This window comes from Lagenorhynchus albirostris, chromosome 4, assembly GCF_949774975.1.
Source record: "Lagenorhynchus albirostris chromosome 4, mLagAlb1.1, whole genome shotgun sequence".
In the NCBI taxonomy this organism is placed as follows: Eukaryota; Metazoa; Chordata; class Mammalia; order Artiodactyla; family Delphinidae; genus Lagenorhynchus; species Lagenorhynchus albirostris.
Window position 1 is genome coordinate 77,232,726 of NC_083098.1, and position 23,524 is coordinate 77,256,249.

Here is a 23,524-nt window from a genome sequence, read left to right on the forward strand (position 1 = left end):
TGGAGCACGTGTACCTGAGGGAGTGGAGTCGGGGAGGAACTCCCCGAGGAGGGGCCGGGCACTCTCGAGGGCAAGCTTAGAGGCCACGCTTAGAGGCCACACAGCAGGCAACCGTCGCAGGGTTTTCAGCAGGAGGACATGATCTGATTGTGTTTATTCTCTTCAATCTTGGCTTTTTCTGGGGTGAAGGGAAAGTCGGTTCCAGTACCTCTACCTGCCACATGGAGCTTGCAGTCTGTCATCAAGGAAGGTTAAAGTCCGATCAGTGTTTTAGTAAAGTCTCTGACCGAGCTGTGGAGGGAGGATTGGAGGGGGCTGAGATGAGGAGACAAACGAGGAGAATATCAGCAGGAGATCGGGGGTCCCGAAGCGACAGAGTGCGTGGGCAGGAAAGTGTCTACCGGGGGAGCCGACAGGGTGCAGAGCTGCGCTTTAAGTAGACTGTGTTCCTTTCAGTGTTGGAAGGCTTGCTACATGAGCATTAGCTACTAGTTAATCTAATCTACTGTGTCTGGTGTGCCTCATAGCATGTTACTGGTCAACAGACATTCTCATTAGAAACAATGGAAGACAGCAGGCTGATCCTAGAAATACCTTTTTAACAAAAGCAGTATGGTTAAGTGGTCATGTGCTTTAATTTTGTGTAGTTAACAAACAGGGAAGTCTTTTATTTTTGGTAATTAAAATAGCTGTAATCATAGTTGGTGAGTAAACTACCTCCTGTAAATCATTCATATTTATTGGAAATGAATCAGAAATTCATATATATTTCCATACATATTGGAAATTGTGTTATTTCAGATGAGACATTCATTCATCCGACAATATCTAATGGGCCTACTTCCGAGGTACTATAAAGTTCCTGAGGATACTTTTTTTTAAATGAAGGAAAAACACTTTAATTTACTAGGTTTTTTTCCCTTTTACAGTAGTACAGTTCAGTATCACTGTAAACTTCGTGACACTGGCAGATGAGAATGAAGGAGATATTTTTGAATCATACTATTTCTTTTAGAAATAATTCTATTGACATTAAAATTAATCCCCAAAAGAATGGCTGTCCACAAGAGAATGATTCAAGTTTGTATCTGCTGGATATGATGACCTAACTTGTTTTTCCCTGGTGTGCCAAACAGTGTTAAATGACCCAAAATTGTGCCTTTAAAAAACGTAGGAAAGGGCTTCCCTGGTGGCGCAGTGGTTGAGAGTCCGCCTGCCGATGCAGGGGACACGGGTTCGTGCCCCGGTCCGGGAGGATCCCACATGCCGCGGAGCGGCTGGGCCCGTGAGCCATGGCCGCTGAGCCTGCGCGTCCGGAGCCTGTGCTCCGGAACGGGAGAGGCCACAACAGTGAGAGGCCCACGTACCGCAAAAAAAAAAAAAAAAAAAAAGTATGAAAGCACTAATATATTGAAATAAAACCAGAACTCTATTATATAGAGTTATATATGAGTTACATATGCTATGCATATTGCTATAAAGCAGTTTCTCAAGAAGAGGAATACAGTTAATTATAGTAGATGAAACATTTTATGAACTAAAGAAAAAATCCTAGAAATGTTTGAATTTTCCCCTTAAATTATGTTAATATCGGGAAGAAGAAACGTAATAGGCTAAAGCATTCCACCTCAAGACAGAAAATTTAGAGCCCAGTGTGCCTTCCCTTCTCTATAATATATACAAATTACTCTAGAGGGGATCATGTCCTTGTGTTTATCAGAGAAACCTCCACAGAGGGATTTCTTCTAGTATCTATAATAGTTTAGATACCGATTCATGTGTGACAGAAATTATTCCTTATAGGAAATGAAACTTGGAATGGAAGTGTGCATGTGTGTGTGTGTGTGTGTGTGTGTGTGTGAGAGAGAGACAGACAGACAGACATTGTGTAATAAGGTCAAGTTCAAGAAAATTTGATTCTCACCATCTGTGTATAATAGTGGAATTCATTCCATTAACCAAAAAGCACTCTCTTCATGCATTCTAGGTGTTATTAGAAAATTTCAGCATATACTATATAATAATAATTTTAGGTAAAACATCGATTTTCAAATTATTATTCAAGAACAAATGACAACAAATTACAGGTGTACACTAATGAAAAGTGACGGCATTAAACTAAGAAGTTTGGTGGGTTATTTCAACATGATACGTAGAAGGAAAAATATCTTTCCAAATAACTAATGCTTACCCCTTTAATGGCCAGATCTTTAAGAAAAAAATTCAGATAGAAACCTTAAATAGCGTGTACTGAATATAAGCTATTGGAGCAAGGAAGGAATGATTATACTATATTATTTATAAAGTACTATCCTGTGAAGACTCAAAGAGTTTGTGCTTTCCCTGCATAATTACCTCTAGACCAGTGTTCCCTTAGTACACTTTGTGTTTTCCTGCCATGTTTCTTCTGTGCCTTCGATATCTTCTAAGTCCTTTCCCCTGAGACACCGTCTATCTTAGCTTGGGCTGCTATAACAAAATACTGTCACCAGGGGTGCTCATCAACAATAAAATGTATTTCTCACAGTTCTGGAGGCCAGGAAGTCCAGGATCAAGGTGCCAGCCATTCGTTGTCTGGTGAGGGCTCTCTTCCTGGGAGCTCTTCTTGTTGTGTTCTCACATGGTGGGAAAAGAACAAGCCAGCTCTCTGTCCTCTTTTAAGGGTCCTAATCCCATTCATGAGGGTTCTACCCTCATGACCTAATCACCTCCCAAAGGCCCCTACCTCTAATACCATCCCATTGGGAGTTAGGGTTTCAACATAGGAATTTTGAGGGGACAGAAACTTTTGGTCCATAGCATTACTCCTACCCCATCTTTGTCAAAGCCCACCGTATGTCGTTTCCTCCAAAGAGACTAGTCTTCATTGCCTCAACCAGATGTGATCTTTCCCTTTGAGTACCAGTAGTCCTCTGTATATCACTTATATTTACCTTACATGTACCATACTCTACCGTATATTATCGTCATTTGTACATTAGCCTAACCCCATTATTGGTTTGCACACTAATTGTAGTTATTAATTTATCCCAGAGCACCCAGCCCAGAAGCTGGTCAAAATCCTTCATTTTATACATGAATTTTATGGATGAGGTCTGAGGTCAGGGGCTCTGGATTTCACTTACTTTTCATAATTTGGAAGGAAAATTCTATTTTTATCCATGAAAAAGAGATAAGGAACTACTGTAGAACTAAGTAGTAACCTTAGGTCTAAGTACTGAAAGAAGTTCATCTTTATTCCTAAAGCTGTGAGACTATTTTAGTGCTTACTTTCAAACTGATTGAACTAATGTGCTGATATGGTGCTGATATGACATGATATACACCCCGGAAGTATTTTTCTTTTTCAGTAGTGGTAGTTCATTTATTCAGCCAGTACCTGTTGAACTTTTACTCCACGCCAGGCCCATGGCAACATCATTTCAGTAATGTTACAATGGATAGGAAGGAAATACCACTGTATACTTTATTTTTAAAATTTTTTATTTTTAATTAATTAATTTATTTTTGGCTGCGTTGGGTCTTTGTTGCTGCGCACAGGCTTTCTCCAGTTGTGGCAAGCGGGGGCTACTCTTCGTTGCAGTGCGTGGGCTTCCCATCGCGGTGGCTTCTCTTGTTGCGGAGCACGGGCTCCAGGCGTGTGGGCTTCAGTAATTGTGGCTCGCAGGCTCAGTACTTGTGGCGCACGGGCTTAGTTGCCCCGTGGCATGTGGGATCTTAGTTCCCCGATCAGGGCTCAAACCCATGTCCCCTGCATCTGCAGGTGGATTCTAAACCACTGTACCACCAGGGAAGTCCACACTGTATACTTTATAACACACATTTCCATTATCATTTCCCCCACTGACAAATGTTTATAGTTCATTTAATTCTCGAAAGTACAACAGTCTAAAATTTCCCAGTGTTCTCTGAACTCTAACTCATTGATGAAGCAGCCTCAGAACTCAAACCTAAATGAGTTACTGTGGTCTTATCACCTGAAAGCAAATCTTACATCTCTGGTGTTCGGCTCACTTAAACCAGTCAGGTGGCCCTCCCTGTTTTCGTTCAGCAGCCTCCTGATTGGTCAGGACCTGTTCTTGATTCACGGTAGCCCCATAGGACCAGTGGGTTAACCATTTTGAATTACCTCCCCTTCTTATATCCACGATTCACTGGATATAAGGTTCAAGCATAATGAAAGAAATGACATTTCAAATAAGAGAATTGATAGTAATAATACAAAGTTATACTTATGTGGAATTAGAATATGTATGAGAGAAGGTGTTATATATATAAGGATATACTTCTAAGTAAACACCTAAATCCTAGTAGGAGAAAAAAGATCTCCATGATGTTTCTAAGTGGCAATAGGTGATACATTTTAATTTCAAAATATTTTAAAGCTGGAAATATTTTTAAAAATCAGTTTTATATGATCAGAGTCCAAAAATTCCAAAACTTAAACTGTGTAAATGAAGACTGCCTAGTAAAATAGATGTCGGTCGGTGGCAATAGTCATTTATTCTGTGTTGGTAAAATTCTCTTTAATGTTTTTCAAGGCCATAAAAAACATAATTGTTTTACAGGATACAAGCTCAGTATTAAAGGAGGAACAAGTTCTTACAGCCTTTGAAGATGAAGGGTCGTATATTATTCAAGAACAGCAGGATTCTCTCGTGTGTCAAGGGATTCTTGATTTAGAGGAAACTGACATGCCAGAGCCTTCGGCTCCGGAGAGCTACCCCGGGTCAGTCTGTGAAGAAGATGTCACCTTAGCTCTGAAAGAACTGGATGAACGATGTGAAGAAGAGGAAGCGGATTTCTCTGGGCTGTCTAGGTGAGAATACAGTATCACAGACACGATAATGAGGTGATATTTTCTCTCCTATCCCCTCCCAAATATGACCCTCTGTTCTAGTAAGCGGACTTTCATTCCTGGGTGTGTTTCCAAGGTAAAATGAGTTACCTCATTTTTACGATGGGTTTATTTTCTATTATTGACATTCACTTAAAGAAAAACAAGTAGGCCATTCTCAGAACATAGTGAATAGCATTCTGCATTTAGCAGTACACCAAGTACCTATTTTGGCAAAATGCCAAATGGCCGTGTGTTAAAATCAATATTGGGCCATGGCCAGAACCAAGTATCAAAATCATGGCATGAACTCTGTGATACCAGAACAAATCTGAAATAGGTTCCAAAAATTATTTTATAGTTTTATTATCAACAGTCTTTTTTTTTTTTTTTTTTTTGGCGGTACGCGGGCCTCTCACCGCTGTGGCTTCTCCCGCTGCGGAGCACAGGCTTCGGACGTGCAGGCCCAGCGGCCACGGCTCATGGGCCCAGCCGCTCCGTGGCACGTGGGATCCTCCCGGACCGGAGCACGAACCCGTGTCCCCTGCATTGGCAGGCAGACCTTCAACCACTGCGCCACCAGGGAAGCCCCAACAGTCATATTTTTAAAGCTTGACTTATATAATGGGCAAAAGTGACCATTTCTTACTACTGTCAGATGTTAGAGTGCTCCTTTTAAATGTTTATGCACCATAGCTTCAAAATTATCACAAAGTGATAGTTGAATTCTCAAATAGGACTTTTTTTCACTCATGGGCTGACAAAATTGAATAATCAATTATTACAGAAAGTTCTTAAAAGAAAGTTTGGTGGCTGTTACGTAACTTAAATACCAAACAGTTCTATAATGATGAGACTTATGATATAATCTACATCTACTATTTTGCTTTTTAAATTAATTTTATAAATATTTGTGGCTCAAAATAATGTTCTTTATAAGCACATCTAATTTAATGCACTCTCTATCAGAGTATTTATTTCCCTATTCAACAGTTTGAAGCTCCCTGATAATTATTTTTATAAGTAATCAAGTATATCAGAGCTTTACTCCTACAATAAAAGCTTTTCATTTGGGCTTCCCTGGTGGCGCAGTGGTTGAGAGTCCACCTGCCGATGCAGGGGACACGGGTTCATGCCCTGGTCCAGGAAGATCCCACATGCCGCAGAGCGGCTGGGCCCGCACGTCCGGAGCCTGTGCTCCGCAACGGGAGAGGCCACAACTGAGAGGCCCGCGTACCGCAAAAAAAAAAAAAAAAAAAAAAAAGCTTTTCATTTATATCAGTACTTCAAGTGATAATTGAGTTTTAACATATATAGCACATGAGATTTTTCACTCTCAGCCTATCTGGAATGCCTACCTACACTTGAAAGTGTACATTCAGATGTTAACAACAAATCTTGGTGACACACCTTGTTCATATTACTGACTTGGATGTGACAGTAGCCTATGCAATCACTCACTCATTGATCATACACAAGTTAAGGGACACCAGAAATGATGCAGGGGTAGATACCCAGCTGTCTGCCTTTCTAAAAGGCTGCAGCCAAAGTGCTGACTTTGGCCAAGCACTGAAGTTGAAATAGAATTAAACATCCTTACTAAATATAGGGGTATATGTACTCAAGCTTAGAGGATACATTTTGTTCAAATCAATCACCACAGTGACATTTTAAAAATTAAACTTTTTGAGATATAATTTTTCACTTCAAATGTCTGCTTCATTTTGATCTCCCCCGCCCCCCCAGTCTTCTCAGATCCCTCTCTTCCATAGGAATTGCTCCGTAATTTCTATAAAGCCTTGTGGAGCTACCCTGTAATGTGAAATATGCAATATTAAGACCCAGAGTCACACATTTCCTTATAGGATGCCCAACCCAAATACATCTCCATCTTTTCCCATTGTCTCATTTTTGTATGTATTATCTGACTGTGGGGATTATAAATTTCTCAAAGAAAATGGCCAGGCCTTATGTTTCTTTGAGTCAGATCTGTTACTGCCCTACTGCTAGGCATATAGTATATGTCATGGCTTTAACACTGGGTTTGGTCCCATTTGAAGTCCTGGCTTCAAATTCTGGCTCTGTCATTTCCTACCCAGTAGCCTAGGCACATCATTTAACTTCACTGAACTTTTTGTTTCCTCACTGGTAAAAAATCAAGATAATAATAGTACTTAATTGTCCTTGAGTTGCTGTGAAGACTGAATGAAAACAATCTGTATAAAGCACCTAATATATAGCCCTTGACATAAAAGTACATGACAAAAACTTTAAAAATATTATCATTGTCAGTCTGGGCCTGTTCAAATAAAAAGCCTCCAAAATTGACCATTTAAAATGAAAGCATTCTAATCTGTATTATTCATAGAAGTTACAGAAATTATTCCATAGCCCTGGCCTATGCTAGGACTTGAGCTGTTGTAAGCTGGTCATGTGAAATTAGATTTCTGATTCCAAAGATGCTAAGAAAGAACAAGATGCTAGAAGGAACAGGATGAATAAGAAAATCTGCTTGTTTGTGCTTCCTCACAAAGTTTAGGTGGTTGCACATTTTCTAAATCAATGTGTATATACAAGTAAAAAATAATCCATGTTAGATGACAAACTATTTTAAGTAATTGAGTGTATTCTTTTGCGATAATATTATGATGATGATATCTGTGTTAACAGTCAAGATGAAGAAGAGCAAGATGGTTTTCCAGAAGCACAGACATCACCTCTGCCATCACCATTTCTTTCTGCCATCATAGCCGCTTTTCAGCCAGTAGCGTACGATGATGAAGAAGAAGCCTGGCGCTGTCACGTCAATCAGATGCTGTCTGACACCGATGGGTCCTGTGCAGTGTTTACTTTTCACGTGTTTTCTAGGCTGTTTCAGGTCAGTGAGGTTTAGGGTTTCTGAATTCATATTATAGTTACCTGATAAAGTTATGGGGTTTTGGCTAAAATCAGTATCTCAAATTTTAATATTCCCACTGATTCCCTTTAAAAATTTTTATTTTCCTAAGATAGTGATATTTAAATTTACACTTCGACACTGTAGCACTGCTGGGACATTATACAATGACTAGTACCGATATCGCCTCTAAGGCAATTAGAGTAAAACTTCAGAACAACATCTGATAAGTTTTCTGCAGTATGCTAGGCACTTCCAGGGACACCAAAGAAATATAAAGCATGGTTCCTGCCTTCAAGGAGCTTACGTCAGTATCATAAGACAACTTATCATAAAGTGTTAAATTCATTGGCACTTTCATCACGGTGTGGGGACCTTAAAAATTTTAGCCAGGCTTGTTTCCAGCCCTAAAAATACTATGAGCTGACATTTATTGAGCATTCAGTACATGCTAGGCGCTAGGCTAAATGTTCTACATTAAGCAATTCTTACAATAGACCTATGTAACATAGATGTGTTTTTAGCATTCTGTAGCTAGGGAAACCAAGGCAGAGAGAAATGCCACCATTTAAGTCATTATTCTCCAAACTACCTGCCACCTTTCCTCCCTACCTCAGCAACTTTGCCCATCTTAGAAAACCCAGCTCAGTACATATTCTCTCTGAGGTTTTCCCAACCAACCACTCCAACCTTCGGTCTCTCCCTCCTGGAAGTTCTTTAGTGCTTATTACCTGGAGCATTTATTTACTTAATTCTGTAGTTTTGCATTGCTACTCGGGTTTCTATTTATATTCTTTTCATGCCAGAGATATAAATTTCTTGATGCCCAAGACTGTGGCTTATGCTTTTTTTTCCTAATTAATCATAATGACAGCTAATGGTGCTACACATATACATGTAGGTACACGTAAAGTATTTGTATAGTAATTACACTGTCGATGACACTAATTCATTGAGTGCTCACTATGGGTCAGGCACTGATTGTTTTATGTGATTGAATATTCTTGAGTTTTGAGAAGATATTACCCTTGATGCATTTTGATGACTTAAAGTCAGAAGGCAGCTCATAGCCAAGGATAGTACACTACTTTTACTGAAAGTTTCTTTCAGGTAGAACTTAACTTTAGAAGAGCTAATTCCTCACACATGTGAGGACTTTATTTCCAACAACGTATATAGCATGTATTCCTTCTGTCTTTCCTAATGAAAAAAACCTCAGGAATGCGGAGATGAATAGCCTGTATCAATAGTTTTACTTTTTTCAGGAATACTGTTCTGTAAATACTGTTTTGATCATTTTTAGAAATTACCATGTTTCCTAAAGTGCCTAAAAACAAGGACTTACAGATCAGTTTTAAGAGTTCTATACAGCACTACAATAATAGTTTTAAAATAAAAGGTTGCTCTAATTATAAATTATGCTTTTTTACTTAAACATTAAAAAAGGCTTTCATATGAAATACTAACATTTTTCTTATGTTTCCTCCATAGTCAATTCAAAGAAAGTTTGGAGACATAACTAATGAGGCAGTCAGCTTTCTTGGTGAGAGTCTGCAACGCATTGGTACCAAATTTAAAAGTTCACTGGAAGTGATGATGATGTGTTCAGAATGCCCGACAGTCTTTGTGGATGCTGAAACAGTAAGTTTTAACATGAGGGCTTATTATAAAAACTGAATTGAAATGGCATCATTCAGTAAATGGTCTTTTTTTTAAGGTAATTCAGAATTTTGAAGTCTGAAGGTTCGTATTTTCAACTTGATTATAAATATCTAACAGAATATAATTCCCGTGTATTATATGCAGTGGCTTGTGACTGTTTCTGATTCTGGCCTCTCCCTGCCCTCACCCTCCAGAGAGTCCTAGATGGGGAAGCTGAAAAATCATGCTCTAGAGATGTGTACTTTTCCTGATTCCTGAGTAAAAGCGGGTAGGAGAGGGCTAGACCTCCCCCATGAAGAACCCAGAACTCCCTGGTCTTCCCCACTTGTGTCCAAGCACGCCTGTAGATTATGTATTAAGGTTTTTAAAGAATTAAGGTTTAAAAAAGCTTCAAGGGTGTTACCTTTAAGGTGTATCCTGGACTGACATGCCATTTTTGCCTGAGCCCATTTTGGAAGGCAGTTGAAGGCATGCTTATCCTTCTGACATTGCACTGCACTTCTCCGCTGTTTCAGTGAAAGGTCAGTCCTTAGTATGGGACAGCGTAGAGTTAGGGAGGCCGGCTGAAGCTGGCCTGAAAACCAACGTTTTTGGTCTCAGGATTGTGATCAGAAACAGTGACCTGGATCAATGTGTTTCTGATTTGACAGCTGATGTCCTGTGATTTGCTAGAAACACTCAAGTTCAGTGTTTTGGAATTGCAAGAGCACCTGGATACGTACAATGCCAAACGAGAAGCAGCTGAGCAGGTCAGTCTGTTTTTACCATGTAAAATAAAGTAGTCGCTTGTGACATTAGAAGCGCTAACCTGGCATAATAGCTGAGATGGAAAACAGAACCTGTTAACACTTGCCTCAGGGTTATACTGAGAATGTTGGGGCCTTGGAGCTCTCTGTCCAGTAAATTCCTATCTTTAGCTTTTAGGAATTGGCCCTCTAAGAGCCTAAGAGCACAATGGAAAATGAGCTTTATAAAATGCTCCTGTGTTGAGACTATAATAGCTGCTGTCAACATTGCAAGCTGGGGTATAAAGGCAGTATTTCCCTGAGAAAGGCATAGTGATGTTGTGGTCCAGAAAAATCTGCAACCTGTGACAAAGTGGTCCTCTTTTTCCTGTGATGTGTATGTGTACGTGGGCAAGCAAAGGGAGAAAGAAGCACACAGTGTATTATAGATGTTACCTGCAAAGAAATGTTTAACTCCAGTGTGGCACTGCAAAACACAGTCGTTCTATTCCCTGAGAGTAAATCCAGTATATTTTCAATTGGCAGGGGCAGAAAAACTTAAAGGAAAAAAAGTTTCTCCTTTTCACACAAACTGCATACAGTAAAAAACAAACAAACAAACAAACAAAAACTTCATACAGTAGGCATTTTTTCCCCTAGAATAGGAGATGAGTCTTGCATTAATAAGTACTAAATATCTATCACATGTAAAGGCCTGTGAAAAATGAAGTGTTAAACCTGTTTCTTATTCCCTAAATACTCTAGATAGGAATATAAAGCACAGATACTGTGCATGAATAATTAGGAACAAATGTTTAAATTATAGCTATAAATAAAAGTACTGGCAAATCATACAGGTCTCACAGAGAACGGATGCAAACCAAATGTATGATTTCCAAGGAGAGGTCCCTTTTGGCTGATAGGAAAACTTCATGGAATAGAGATGCAACCTTAGTCCTTGACAGACGTTAATTTTAGATTGGGGGATTATCTCAGGAAAAGAATATGGTATAAGAAAATACTTATTAAGGGGGTAGTGATCTTATATCTGGACTGAGATAGTAATGACAGATTGGAGAAGAGGAGAGTTTTCAGTAGCAGGAAAGTATCGGGCAAGATCTGGCCATGTTACAAATAATGTTGCTGTGTAACTTCTTATACATGTCTTTTACGTATATATGTTCACATACCTGTTGGATATCTATCTAGGAGTGGAATTGCTGGGCCACAGGGTATACATCTGTTCAACTTCAGTAGATTCTGCCAAGCAGTTTTGTAAGAGAGGTTACATCAATTTACAGTCCTATCAGAAGTGTGTACAGGAGTTACCATGCCCTAATCCCTTTGCCACCACTTGGTATTGCCAACTTTTAACATTTTGTCATTTTTGGTGGACGTGAGGTAGTATTTCATGGTATTATTTTGCATCTGTCGGATGGCTGTTTGAGCACCTTTTCTTCTTCATTTAGCTATTTTGTGAATTGTGCCTAAAGTCTCTTGCCCAGTTTTGTAAATGGGTTATTTGTGGTTTTCTTATTGATTTGTAGGAGTTCTTCATTCGAAACACAAGCCTTTTACTGGATGTATGAATTACAAATTTTTTCCCCCTCTGTGGCTAGCATTTCCACTATCTCAATAGCATTTTTTTTTTTTTTTTTTTTTTTTTTTTTTTGCGGTACGCGGGCCTCTCACCGTTGTGGCCTCTCCCATTGCGGAGCACAGGCTCCGGACACGCAGGCTCAGCGGCCATGGCTCACGGGCCCAGCCGCTCCGCGGCATGTGGGATCTTCCCGGACCGGGGCACGAACCTGTGTCCCCTGCATCGGCAGGCGGACTCTCAACCACTGCGCCACCAGGGAAGCCCTCAATAGCATTTTTTGATCAACAGAAGTTTTTCATTTTACTTAGGTCCAAGTTAATCCATCTTTTCCATTATGGTTAGTGCTTTTGTGTTTTCAGAAATCTCTGTCTATCCTAGGAGGTTGACTGCTGTGATAACAGTCCCCATGAATCATGCTCCTCTGTGTCCACGCTTCTTTGCAATATGACTTTGCTGTTGTTCCTCCCACCAAAGGGATGGAATCTGTTTTCCCACCTCTTACGTCTGGATGGCCTTGTGACTTGCTCTGACCAATCAAATTAAGAAGTGATGCTGTGCAACCTCTGAGATTAGCACTTAAGAGGTCTTTTGCAGCTTCTACCTTTGCCATCATGCCTGTCAGAGTGTAAATTGGAACAAACTCTGGAAAACTATTTGACCTCCAGCCTCCAGGAGGATGAGAGGCCATGTGGAGGAGAGTGGAGGCATCCAGCTGACTGCCAGCATACCAGACGCTTGAGGAAGGCCAGCTTGGAACTTTCAGCCCCAGTCAAGCCATCAGATGACTGTAGACTCATGAGTGACCCTAGGCAAGACCAGGAAAAACTCCCAGCCAACACAAAGATTTATCTTGTTGTTTTAAGAAGCCATTAAGTTTTAGGGGTGGTTGGTTATACAGCAATAGATACCACTTACAACAGGAGAACATCGAATACCTACAAATTAAGTCTACTTAAAGATGTGCTAAACCTCCACACAGAAAATTTCAATTATTACTGAGAGAAATTAAAGGCCTCCCAAATAAATGGAAGGCTATACCATGTTTATGAATCAAAAAACGCAACAGTGTGAAGTCATTTTTCCCCAAAATGATCTATAGATTGAATGCAATCTCATTCCAAATTTCAGACAATATATTAATGGAAATTGACAGGCTGAATACAGTCGTGAACACAGGTCAGGAAACTATAGCCCTCAGGTCATATCTGGCTCCCTGCCTGTTTTTGTAAATAAACTTTTTGGGAACATAGCCATCCCATTTGTTTACCTATTGTCTATGGCTCTTTTGCACTGTGACACAGAACAGTTGCAACAGAAAATCTATGGTTTGCAACACCTAAAATATTTACTGTCTGCCCTCGACAGAAAATGTCTTCCAAATCTTGTCCAAAAGGAGCAACAACAAGGTCTAAACAACAGAGTGAGACCTACATCCAGTAAGACCTATTAAAAAATCTCAAAAGAGCATAGTGCTGGCATAAAATTAGACAAATAGACCAATAGAACATAACAGACCCACACATATATAATCATATGATTTACAGCAAAGGCTCTGTGGCAACGCAGTGGGAAAAGAATGTTCAATAAATTGTGCCGAATCCATTAAAATATTTGTATGGAAGAGAAAAATGAATTTGGTTCCTTCCTAAGCTACCATCTCACCATTTCTTATCCCATCTCTTCTGTTACTTTTTCCTTCCTTTCTTAACTTCTTTTCTATCAACGATTTTTCATTATTCGGTTTTTCCCCTCTAATAGTTTTTTAGCTATACATTCTTTTATTATTCCTTGAGTCTTCTGAGGATCACAGGTGAAAGCCTGGGGTATCTATCAGGACCCTGCTCTCTTGGCAGGGATTGAACAATTTTTATCCTATCTCCCCAGCACCACGAGACCAGAAAGTCTCTGCTTACCTTTTCATCCTCCCAGATGCTATTACTTGCTTTCTTAGCCTCTCCTCCTGCACATGACAAATATAGGAACAAGTGCCCCAAGAGCAAACTGCACACAGATTGGTCGGCTCCCTTCTCTGCAGTTATCTTTTCTCCAGGATCTTGGCCCTCAGTACCTCACTACCTGTGATAGCCCTGTTTTCCCAGCCCAGTGAACACTAAGCCACTACTTTTTGTTCAGCTTCTGAGCCCATGGACATCAATGAGCAAATCCCCTAGGGTAATGCTGGAGTCAATGTACAGCTCCCTTCAGTACTTTTCTCTGACTCCCTAAATCCTCCTGGCTGGTGGTATTCAGCTTCCATAGTTGTTCTTGGAGGACTGGCCTTATACAAGCTACCCCATCATACCCAGAAGCCAAAGCTCTCCAGTTAAATTTTAACCTTTATTTGAGCCTTGAGTAAAAAAAATCCATCATGGGGAAAAAAAAAAAATCCATCATGACAGGAAGACTGTTACATGTGGGTTGGAGGGTATTCTGTACACAAACCGTCTACTGTATCTTGTATACACTGACTGGGAAGGTGTGGACCTGTACTTTTGCAGGCCAGTGTGTAGCCACGGGACAATAGGGTTGGGGCTTTTCTTGTAACGGAATAAAAATCAGAAATAATTACTTTGAATAGTGCCCCCCAAATGCCATATCATAGGCATAGAGTATAAAAAATTATATCTAGTAAGAACAAGCCATTAAATAAGCAATTGGAAGTATTTTTTTTCAAATGTATCAGTATACTTGGACAAACTGGGCCGGACTTGTGATGAGGATGAAGTGTACAGGCATTTTAACATTTTGAGTGAATAAAGATTAAGGTACAGATTCCATGATAGATGTCAACTGAATTTTGCTCATATAAAGAAATCTGCTAGATAGCTTTTGACAGTGACCACCAGCAGCTGTATCTTACTAGGAAAACCTAACATGTTTTTCTTCTGAGAGGCTGTCAAGTAAAGAGCCTGAGGGCCCATGCAGGCTGAGGAACCAGGATAAAAGGGACATAAGGTCAAAGAGATTGTTTTGAAACAACCGAGACATCTAATTTTCATTCTTTGCATGTAGACCATTAACAGCTACAACTGAGAATTTCAAATGTCTACTACTGAAATATTTTCAGAGAGTAAAAACGTAGCTAGTAGTTTTTCTCAAAGTCCCAATGACTTCATATATATATATATATATATATATATATAGTTCTATTATATTTAATCTATCACACAAAAAGAACTAGGAAGTCAAAAGAACTGGTAATATTAATAATATCAAACCGTCGAAACCCAGGAGCTCAACTTGAAGGCTCTAAGCTTTCACTTTAGCTTGGAAATTCTATGACTCCAGTGTTTTTTCCCCACTAAACCATAGTGCTATTCTTTTCTTTTTATCTGACCGAGGAAAAGGTACCTTAAATAAATATCCATCTTTAGGACCAGCCCCTGGAAAAGGAAAATCCACATTTGGCTTCTGTATTCAATATTCATTGAAGATAATATGTTTGTCATTTATTGCTGTCCAGAAAGGAAGAAAAAGAAACAAAAACAAGATTTAAAATGTATTTTAGTTTCTGTTTCACTAATTAAAAGTGACACAAGTCTTCTGAGAATTACACTTCCGATAAGCAAACGGACCTGGTTAATTCTTTCTAAGTTGCCTTTATTAAATTGATAGGACAGGAAGCCCATCTTTCATTTCCCCATCTTACATTAGACAAAGGTCAGGTATAGGTTGTGAAGATTTCCCATAAAATCTAGAAAATGAATATTCTTTACTGAAATGGAGCGCCACAAGGCCCTGGAGTAGAAGACAGCTGATTGTGTTTCCATTAGTAAACCGTCCCCAGCGTGTGCCTGTAGCCACATACACAGTATCCTCTGCTTGGGTTTGTTGCATACAAATGATTCGGCTCAAATGGAGATGAAAGTCTATGTCTACAACCAGTCCTAGAAATTCAAGTTCACTTTTTAAGACAGTTGTTTTATTTATTTTTTTAATTAATTAATTAATTTATTTAGTATTTTTGGCTGTTTTGGGTCTTTGTTGCCGCACATAGGCTCTTCTCTAGTTGCGGCCAGCAGGCTTCTCACTGCGGTGGCTTCTCTTGTTGCGGAGCACGGGGTCTAGGCGCACGGGCTACAGCAGTTGTGGCACGTGGGCTCAGTAGTTGTGGCTCGCGGGCTCTAGAGCGCAGGCTCAGTAGTTGTGGCGCACAGGCTTAGTTGCTTCGCGGCATGTGGGATCTTCCCAGACCAGGGCTCGAACCCGTGTCCCCTGCATTGGCAGGCGGATTCTTAACCATTGCACCATCAGGGAAGTCCAAGATTGTTGTTTTATATGAGCAGGCCATTACAGTACCAATTTCATTATGCATTGTGCAATTACTATATTAAAATTTACTGTTGTTTATTTTTTCAGTGGTTAGACAATTGTAAGAGGACATTTGGTGCCAAAGAAGACATGTATAGGATAAACACAGATGCACAAGTAAGTTTCTTATTCTTAGTTTTGCTATATTTCTGTATCAGGTAAAATAATATGTATGCTCAAATGTCCTTGATATTCCTAGAAATAAAGAATATTTGTAACATTTTTCATTTTTGTTATCAGAACAATCTTCGTAAAAGTTAGGTTCAGTGGAATATTGGCTTAGTAATGAAAAATTCACTTTAATAAAAATGAACGGCCAGCTTATGACTGAAGCTTAATAACATTCCATAGATAAGCTCGATGAATATCTGGACAGTCCAAGTTGACTTTTAGTTGCATCTGCCTCTCTAAACATTTTTTCATTCTGCATTAGTACTCTACAGATAAATAGTCTGGTCAGGATATCAAACCTGAGTAATGTTATATACATTCATACTAGCCCTTCCGAAGCTGAAATTCTGATTGGATAAATTATGGGTTTTGCTAGTATAAAATTCAGTGAAAATAATAGTAATATATTTGCTTAGAGAAAAGTGCACATATGTAACACATACATTAAAGGAGGATAAAATTAAGACCTACAAATCATTCTAATAGAAGTATAACTTCATATGGGGAACATGTATTCATCAGTTAACACCCTTTACATTTGACATGAGAATTCTAACCTTTTACAACATCAGATTGTTACAGATTTCTAGTCACTGTAAGTTACTGTACTATTGTAATAAAAATGTGAAGCTTTACAAAACTGAAATGTTGAGAAAATACCAGTATACTCTCAATAAATGTAAACTATTTGCCAGGCACTGTGCTGAGCATTTCACATTCATTATCTCAGTCCTTACAGCTCTGTCTAGTGGATGTTGTAATTAGCCCCATTACACAGATGAGGATACATAATAAGCAATTAATAAATATTTTAAAATAAATGAGAAAAAGTATATGCAAATTAAAATTGAGGCTCAGAGAAGCTAATTTATCTAGAATCAGTAAGTAAATAGATTAAGATTCAAACCTTGGAAGGCTGACTCCAAATCCTGCTCTGTCATAAAGAAATTGTCAAATAATCTGTGTGAAGAAAGAAACGAGGCAAGATAAGAAATTAACCCCAGACTAGAATTAGATCCTTTGGTTCTAATTCTGTCTTTGCCACTACGGCTTAAGCAAGTAACAAACTGCTTTTCTCATATATAAATTAGGTGGTTAGACTAAGTGATTTCTTACACCCCTTCTACCTTGAAGAAAATGAGTTCCATCTCCAGGAGTCTGTGTCAATTAATATAGCTTGAGGTTTTCTACTAAGTGAAAACTGAAAACTCTGTACATTGAAGACTTCCACTGATATCTTAGGTCTCCTCTCACATTCAGCTCCTTGAGAGCAGGGGTCCCTTTTTGCACATTATGTATTGTCTTTTGCTGTATACCAGTATAGTCTTTTGCATAATAAGCAATCAATACATATTAAAAGTAAATGAAGACTGTATATGCAAATTTCAGTACACTAAAGCAATATTTTTAAATGTACAGTGTTAACATATTTAGCGTGATTTCTAGTAATTCAGAGCTATGAAATTAATTACGTCTGTGTTATTTCCTACAGTTGTGATCGTAAACTTTATCAGTGATTTTCTTTTCCATTACACCCCAAAGTAGATGCTCTGGATAATACGTGTGTAGAGTCAGTTTTCATTTATGCTAATGGAAGTGAAAAAAAATATTTAAAAGCTCAAATTGTTGTTAGTTTCCATATAAAACTGTATGAAGTAAAACCTCAGAAATTTAGATATGCTAATATGTTTGACATTGGATTGTGCTCAACTAACATTCACAGGATGACCATCTACATAATTTATGGTAAGCAGTACGGAGCTGAAGTTCACCTTTGCTTAGCAAATCCCTTCTAAATTGATAGGAATAAATTATATAAACAGTGCTTCAGAGGAAACTATTTAGAAAAGCAGATTTCAAGAAGGACTTGTAGAAGCAGTATTTACATTCTGGCGATTGCTGTTTTAATTAGAAGTCATTCTTCTCCATTAATGAGACTAGGTCTAAGTTGCTGTAGATATTTTAATGTAATAATTTTTAAATATTCCAGAACCTGGATGTTTCACGGTGTATTTTACGTTATCTCGTTTGATTCAAACCTAGTTGGGTTGAATTTCTGAGGTTTACTAAATTACATTTGCAGTGCAGCTTAAAACACACAACTGCTCTCAATACTTTACCTTCCGATTCAGCACTAATTATGGCAACTTAGGACTTAGACAGCAAAGGGTAGGCAACCCAGAATGAGCGACGCCAGAGAGAATCTTCTCATGGGCAAATACATATTACATAAAATTATAAACCAGTTCTTTTCTGAGAAGAGCAAATCATTTCATATTTTGTAATCAGAAGTTTTCCACTTTACTAACGGAAATTTATTTGGCTTTTTTTTTTTTTTTGGAAAGGCTATAAAAACCCAGCTAGAAGACCACTTTCAGTAGCCAACTTTCCCAATATCCCACTAGTTTTATTCTTTGTAGCTTTTGCACAAGAAATAAATTATAGCCTAAGTGTGATTTAGCTGTTATTTGGCAAAGAGTGAAAAACACCCTGGATTGTTACAGTAAATGTCTAAAAAGTTTTATTCTGGAAATAGCATCATAAATTTTTCTTTTGGGTGTAATTTTAAATGTTCTTCAGTTTGCCTGGGACATCTGTGACCCTAGTTAAAATGATTTGTTACACTAATTCTTGGTCTTTTTCTTCCTTTGTATTTTTTGTGACCCGATCACCTTCTTGCTTAGCAAATGGAAATTCTAGCAGTAAGTGACCTGTCTTAATTTATAGACTACTTACCCATGTCAGACAAACTGGTTTTCATTTGCCATTTGTGACCTAGCAATGTTTTGTCATGGACTGCTTTAAGAGTAGTGTGTGCTTCAGTTTTGCATAGCCCTAATCCATGAAATGTTTCAGTCCTACAAAGACAATGAGGTTTTATAATTAATCTGTACAACTAGCGCTGCCTTTTTACACATCTCTAACATGTCTCCTTTTATATTTCTTAATTTTAAGAATCCAAGTGCATTTGTTAATTTCATTGTCTTGTTTCAGTGAGATTACAAATTTGCTTTCTTAAAAAAAAAAGGAACTCATTTTAAAGACAAACTATTCTTACTTTTTAGGTGAGAGGTTATCCAGAGTTTTACTTTTTGCTTTATCAAGCACTTGTTGATAAACGCAGTGAGATGTACATCTCAGTGTGGCAAGAGTATATGCACTTGTAAATTCTTCTCGTTATGAAGTTAAAGTTTTAAGTTCTAGTGAATTCTTTTTAAAGCATTCTATTTATTGCCTGCTGAAAAATTCTGTTTGTCTAATGTGAAAATGTGCTTCACACTAAAAATGAATTATGTAACCAATAATCTTTAAATTTTTATTTTAATCCCAGTCTTCAGAGCATCTTTCATCTGTCTTTCATCAACTTCATACCATATTAACTTGCTTACTGCAGAAAAATTAAGCTCAGAACAAATTTTAACAATTATTTACTTATAAATTTTTATTTGAAATATGTTGTCTAGTCAAATATGGAAAATAACACCTAAATTTAACACAGTGTTATTTATTTCTAGGAACTGGAGCTCTGCCGAAGGTTATACAAATTGCATTTTCAATTGCTGCTTCTGTTCCAAGCCTACTGTAAACTTATCAATCAAGTAAACACAATTAAAAATGAAGCAGAGGTAAATATTCAGTTGTACTAGGCATTAGTAACTGATTCTAGGAAATTAAAATACATACATACATATTTCCTTGCAGGAGCAATGAAGTGAAAAGTCACTTATAGTGAATCTTCCCCCCACACACACCCCAGTTAAGCATTATTGGTTTTTGAAATGATGTACTATTTCAGGACCTGTTCATAAATCTGACAGCAGATATCCAGCGATCTTAAAAGATCCCAGACCTTAAAGATCGCAGTAGCAGCAACAGATCATCTGTAATCAAAAATGAAGTAAAGCACGTCAATTCAATAAAGACAAAATCGTATTATGAAAGCCTCTAACGTCTTGTCCACATAGTATTTCTATAGTTTAAGTAATGCACACAAGAATAAACATGTCAAGAGCACTGCGAATGTTAGAAACCGTGTCATGAATAGATTCAAAAGTAGGGACTTGAGTCTTTTTCCCCCTTGTCAACCACTGGTACCAAAACTATCACCGAGGAAATCACTTCGCTTTCTAATCTGAAGTGGTTAAATTTATTTTAAAAAATAAACACGTACTGGTTTATATAAAATACCCTGGGTAAGTAACCCTTTAAAATATAAAGACTCCTCATTACTGTCAAAATTTTTTTCATGATCATCCCATAATTCCAGGCCTACTGTTAGCAAAAAAAAAATAACACAAATGTATTTTTACTATCCAAGATGAAGTATATATCACATGTTAAAACCAATATAAACATTGGTTGCAACCAATTATTTTAACTTATTACAATGTAACAGTTATTACACTTAAGACGAACTGTTTTATCAAGAGTAAAGACGACTATTTGGCAGCTGAAATTATGCCAACTGAATAAAGAACTCGAAATATTAACTGCCCATAAGGACTAAGTTTAACTATTGAAAATAATCTTTAAGAGGAAATACTGCCACCATTAGATGTATCTTCACAGCCAAGTAAATGCTCTTGTTGTTACTGAACATACAAATTGATCCTTTTAAGGTATATTTATTTCTTTTAGGTCTTCAACATGTCAGAGGAACTTGCCCAGTTGGAAAGTATCCTCAAAGAAGCCGAGTCTGCCTCAGAAAATGAAGAAATTGACATTTCCAAAGCTGCACAAACTACTATAGAAACTGCCATTCATACTTTAATTGAAACGTTGAAAAATAAGGAATTTATATCAGCTGTAGCACAAGTCAAAGCTTTCAGGTAAATTGTGAAGGAATTTATAGGAGATGCCTTCATACCTAACTGGAAGTTGATAAAGATTGGGTTTGGTTTTCAGTTTGATGTTTCAATATTATGTCTTTGTGAAAGGAAAACATGACCTTATTTTGTACAGTTACCAATGAAATGACACCAATTTTAGATTTTGTTCATTCTGTGATACTTTCACAGTAATCTTTTCTCAAATATTAAAACAGATCCTCAGTGATTCAAAAGGAAATTATTTTTATAGGTATTAACTAAAAAGTTATCTTTAATAATTCCTTTGAGTCTCAGGACTTAAAAATACTGTGTGTTTTCAGATCTCTGTGGCCCAACGATATCTTTGGCAGTTGTGAAGATGACCCTGTCCAGACACTGTTACACATCTATTTCCATCACCAGACCCTGGGCCAGACGGGAAGCTTTGCAGTCATAGGCTCTGACCTGGACATGTCAGAAGCCAACTACAAATTGATGGAACTTAATCTAGAAATAAGAGAGTCTCTACGCATGGTGCAATCATACCAACTCCTAGCACAGGCCAAACCAATTGGAAATTTGGTGAGCACTGGATTCTGAGAAACTTCAGGCATTTAGGAAGAGACTAAACTGAAGGCGATTAAGAATATTAACGAGCACCTTCTATGGACCCTTGCAGTTCACTGTCAAACTTTACCAGGGTAAAAAAGTAAGAACGTCAGAATCAGATCTGAAGGGGAAAAAAACGAATGGTTTAACAGCTGCCAATACCTCCCACAATAACTGTATGAAGAAAGAATTTTTTTAATTACTTTACCTAAGTGAAAAGAAAAGGGCTAAAAGTGATGCATACAAATATATTACTTTCTGGAGAAAAAAGAATTCTAAGAATGTCTGCAATAATGGCCTCTAATACTGAGACATTGGAAAGCAGGTGAAATGAGGCTGAAATCGAGGCTGGTTCATTTTAGCTGAAGACCTGCAGAGATGCTTGGATTTCTAGTAGTCACAAGAATAATCAACAACTGATAGTTAATCATCTACATGAAGAACATCCAGTCGGATGGATATACACAGAAAGACTTCTTTGCAAAAACCATTGATTTTTTTTTTTCCCCCCCAACATGTGGGATAAGGGCGTGGGTGTTTTGTTTTTTGGTCTGTATAAGGAATTGTGTGTGTGTGCGAGCTGAGATGTGTGAATATGTGATAGTCATATTTTCAAGGTATGGATGTTTGGTGATAACGTCTCAGAGCATGCCTAAAAGAGCACTGCAAGATTATTTTTGAAAAAATTTTATTTTATTAGCTCTAACTCTTCATAGTGTGTAAATGTTAGAACATTTTAATAATATTTTAAAACTGGGCTTTCCCAGTATTTCAAAAAGAAATAATATATCTGTTAACGTTATTGGAATGCTGCTCAGTTCTCTGATCAGTGCTTATGTTACGATTGTTGATAACTAACCAAAGTAGATGCCTGCAGAGACTTTAAAATGTAAAATAAAGATGTATGCTGCCCGTCAGCTCTTCTCATTAGAAAAGTTAACTTATTTTACTCCATAATTATTATAGAAACTGTATAGATTAAAACCAGTATTTTCTTGTACATTTGTGCAATGCACTGTTATACAAGAAGAGGTGTACAAAGCTAAAGAAAAAATTGTGGTCATTGATGGTAAAATATATGACTTGCAGGCCCTCAAGTCTGCAGAATTCAAGAAGAGAGATGCAAATGCATTTTTATATGTTTATTCAGGACTCACATGTTTCACCCTAAAGGAACCTGGGGCTATGGGGGAAGATGAAAGGAAGCCTGAAGACTGACTACCAAAACATGCAATATACTTATTCACTGTCCAAGCCTGTAGCATAACATGAACTGGATTCTCTGTCCTTTTTTTAAATAGCATTTTGTAAAAGAAATGAATGTAGTCCCACAATTCCTCTGATTTGAAAGGAACACCTTGTATTTTTTATATGCATCTCTTATCCACTGTGACTTTTCTTTTAAACTGGGCTCTGGGATTCCAGAGTTTAGAATGTAGAAATGAAATGCTTGGCTTTGCCTTTTCTTGGTGGTGCAGACCCCTGCCAGAAATGTAATTATGCTCAAGTGCATTACCTGAGGGCCCTGTGCACGCCGCTGGACTGCTGACTAGAGTTATGTTACCTGTAAAATTCTGTAACTGGTCACAGCACATTCATAATCACTGTATTTTTTGACCCTGATAAAAACAATTATTTTGATGGTGTTCTGGTACTGTAAATGGTGTCCTTTAAATTATTTAATAACTTCTGGGTGCGGGGCAGGAAGAGAGGGGTGGGTGTCTGGAGACACACCACACTTTACAGCCTATCTTACCATCCCCTATTTTTCTCACCCTCCTTATATCCTTTTTGTTAAAATAAAAAAGCATTGTAGCTGTTGGTTTGTGTTGTATTTTAAGAAAGGATGAATGATTAGAGTGTGCATAATTAAGGAACTTTTCAAACGTTGCCTTCATTATTCTT

General features: G+C 37.9%; 2 protein-coding genes across 9 annotated transcripts in view; one reads left to right on the forward strand and one right to left on the reverse strand.

Moving 5' to 3' along the window:
• The window catches only part of FRYL (FRY like transcription coactivator), a 249,383-nt gene extending 225,943 nt beyond the window's left edge, over window positions 1–23,440 (forward strand). The window contains exons 57-65 of the mRNA XM_060148216.1: window positions 4,569–4,819; window positions 7,508–7,715; window positions 9,225–9,374; window positions 10,046–10,144; window positions 16,080–16,148; window positions 18,887–18,904; window positions 19,718–19,828; window positions 20,841–21,031; window positions 21,352–23,440. Of these exons, the coding sequence (XP_060004199.1) occupies window positions 4,569–4,819; window positions 7,508–7,715; window positions 9,225–9,374; window positions 10,046–10,144; window positions 16,080–16,148; window positions 18,887–18,904; window positions 19,718–19,828; window positions 20,841–21,031; window positions 21,352–21,610 (1,356 nt within the window). The 3' untranslated portion in view covers window positions 21,611–23,440. The remainder of the gene's footprint in view (window positions 1–4,568; window positions 4,820–7,507; window positions 7,716–9,224; window positions 9,375–10,045; window positions 10,145–16,079; window positions 16,149–18,886; window positions 18,905–19,717; window positions 19,829–20,840; window positions 21,032–21,351) is intronic.
• Window positions 1–23,524, reverse strand: part of ZAR1 (zygote arrest 1) — a 33,672-nt gene that overhangs the window by 2,383 nt on the left and 7,765 nt on the right. For 3 of the 8 annotated variants that reach the window (XR_009540330.1, XR_009540331.1, XR_009540333.1), the window contains exons 6-7: window positions 17,110–17,162; window positions 15,072–15,175 (exon numbers count right to left, since the gene is read on the reverse strand). The gene's annotated coding sequence lies outside the window, so the exon portion shown is untranslated. Of the gene's footprint in view, window positions 1–15,071; window positions 15,176–17,109; window positions 17,163–19,666; window positions 20,084–23,524 lie in introns of those variants that run through there. The other 5 variants (XR_009540329.1, XR_009540332.1, XR_009540327.1 and 2 more) reach the window with 3 other exon arrangements.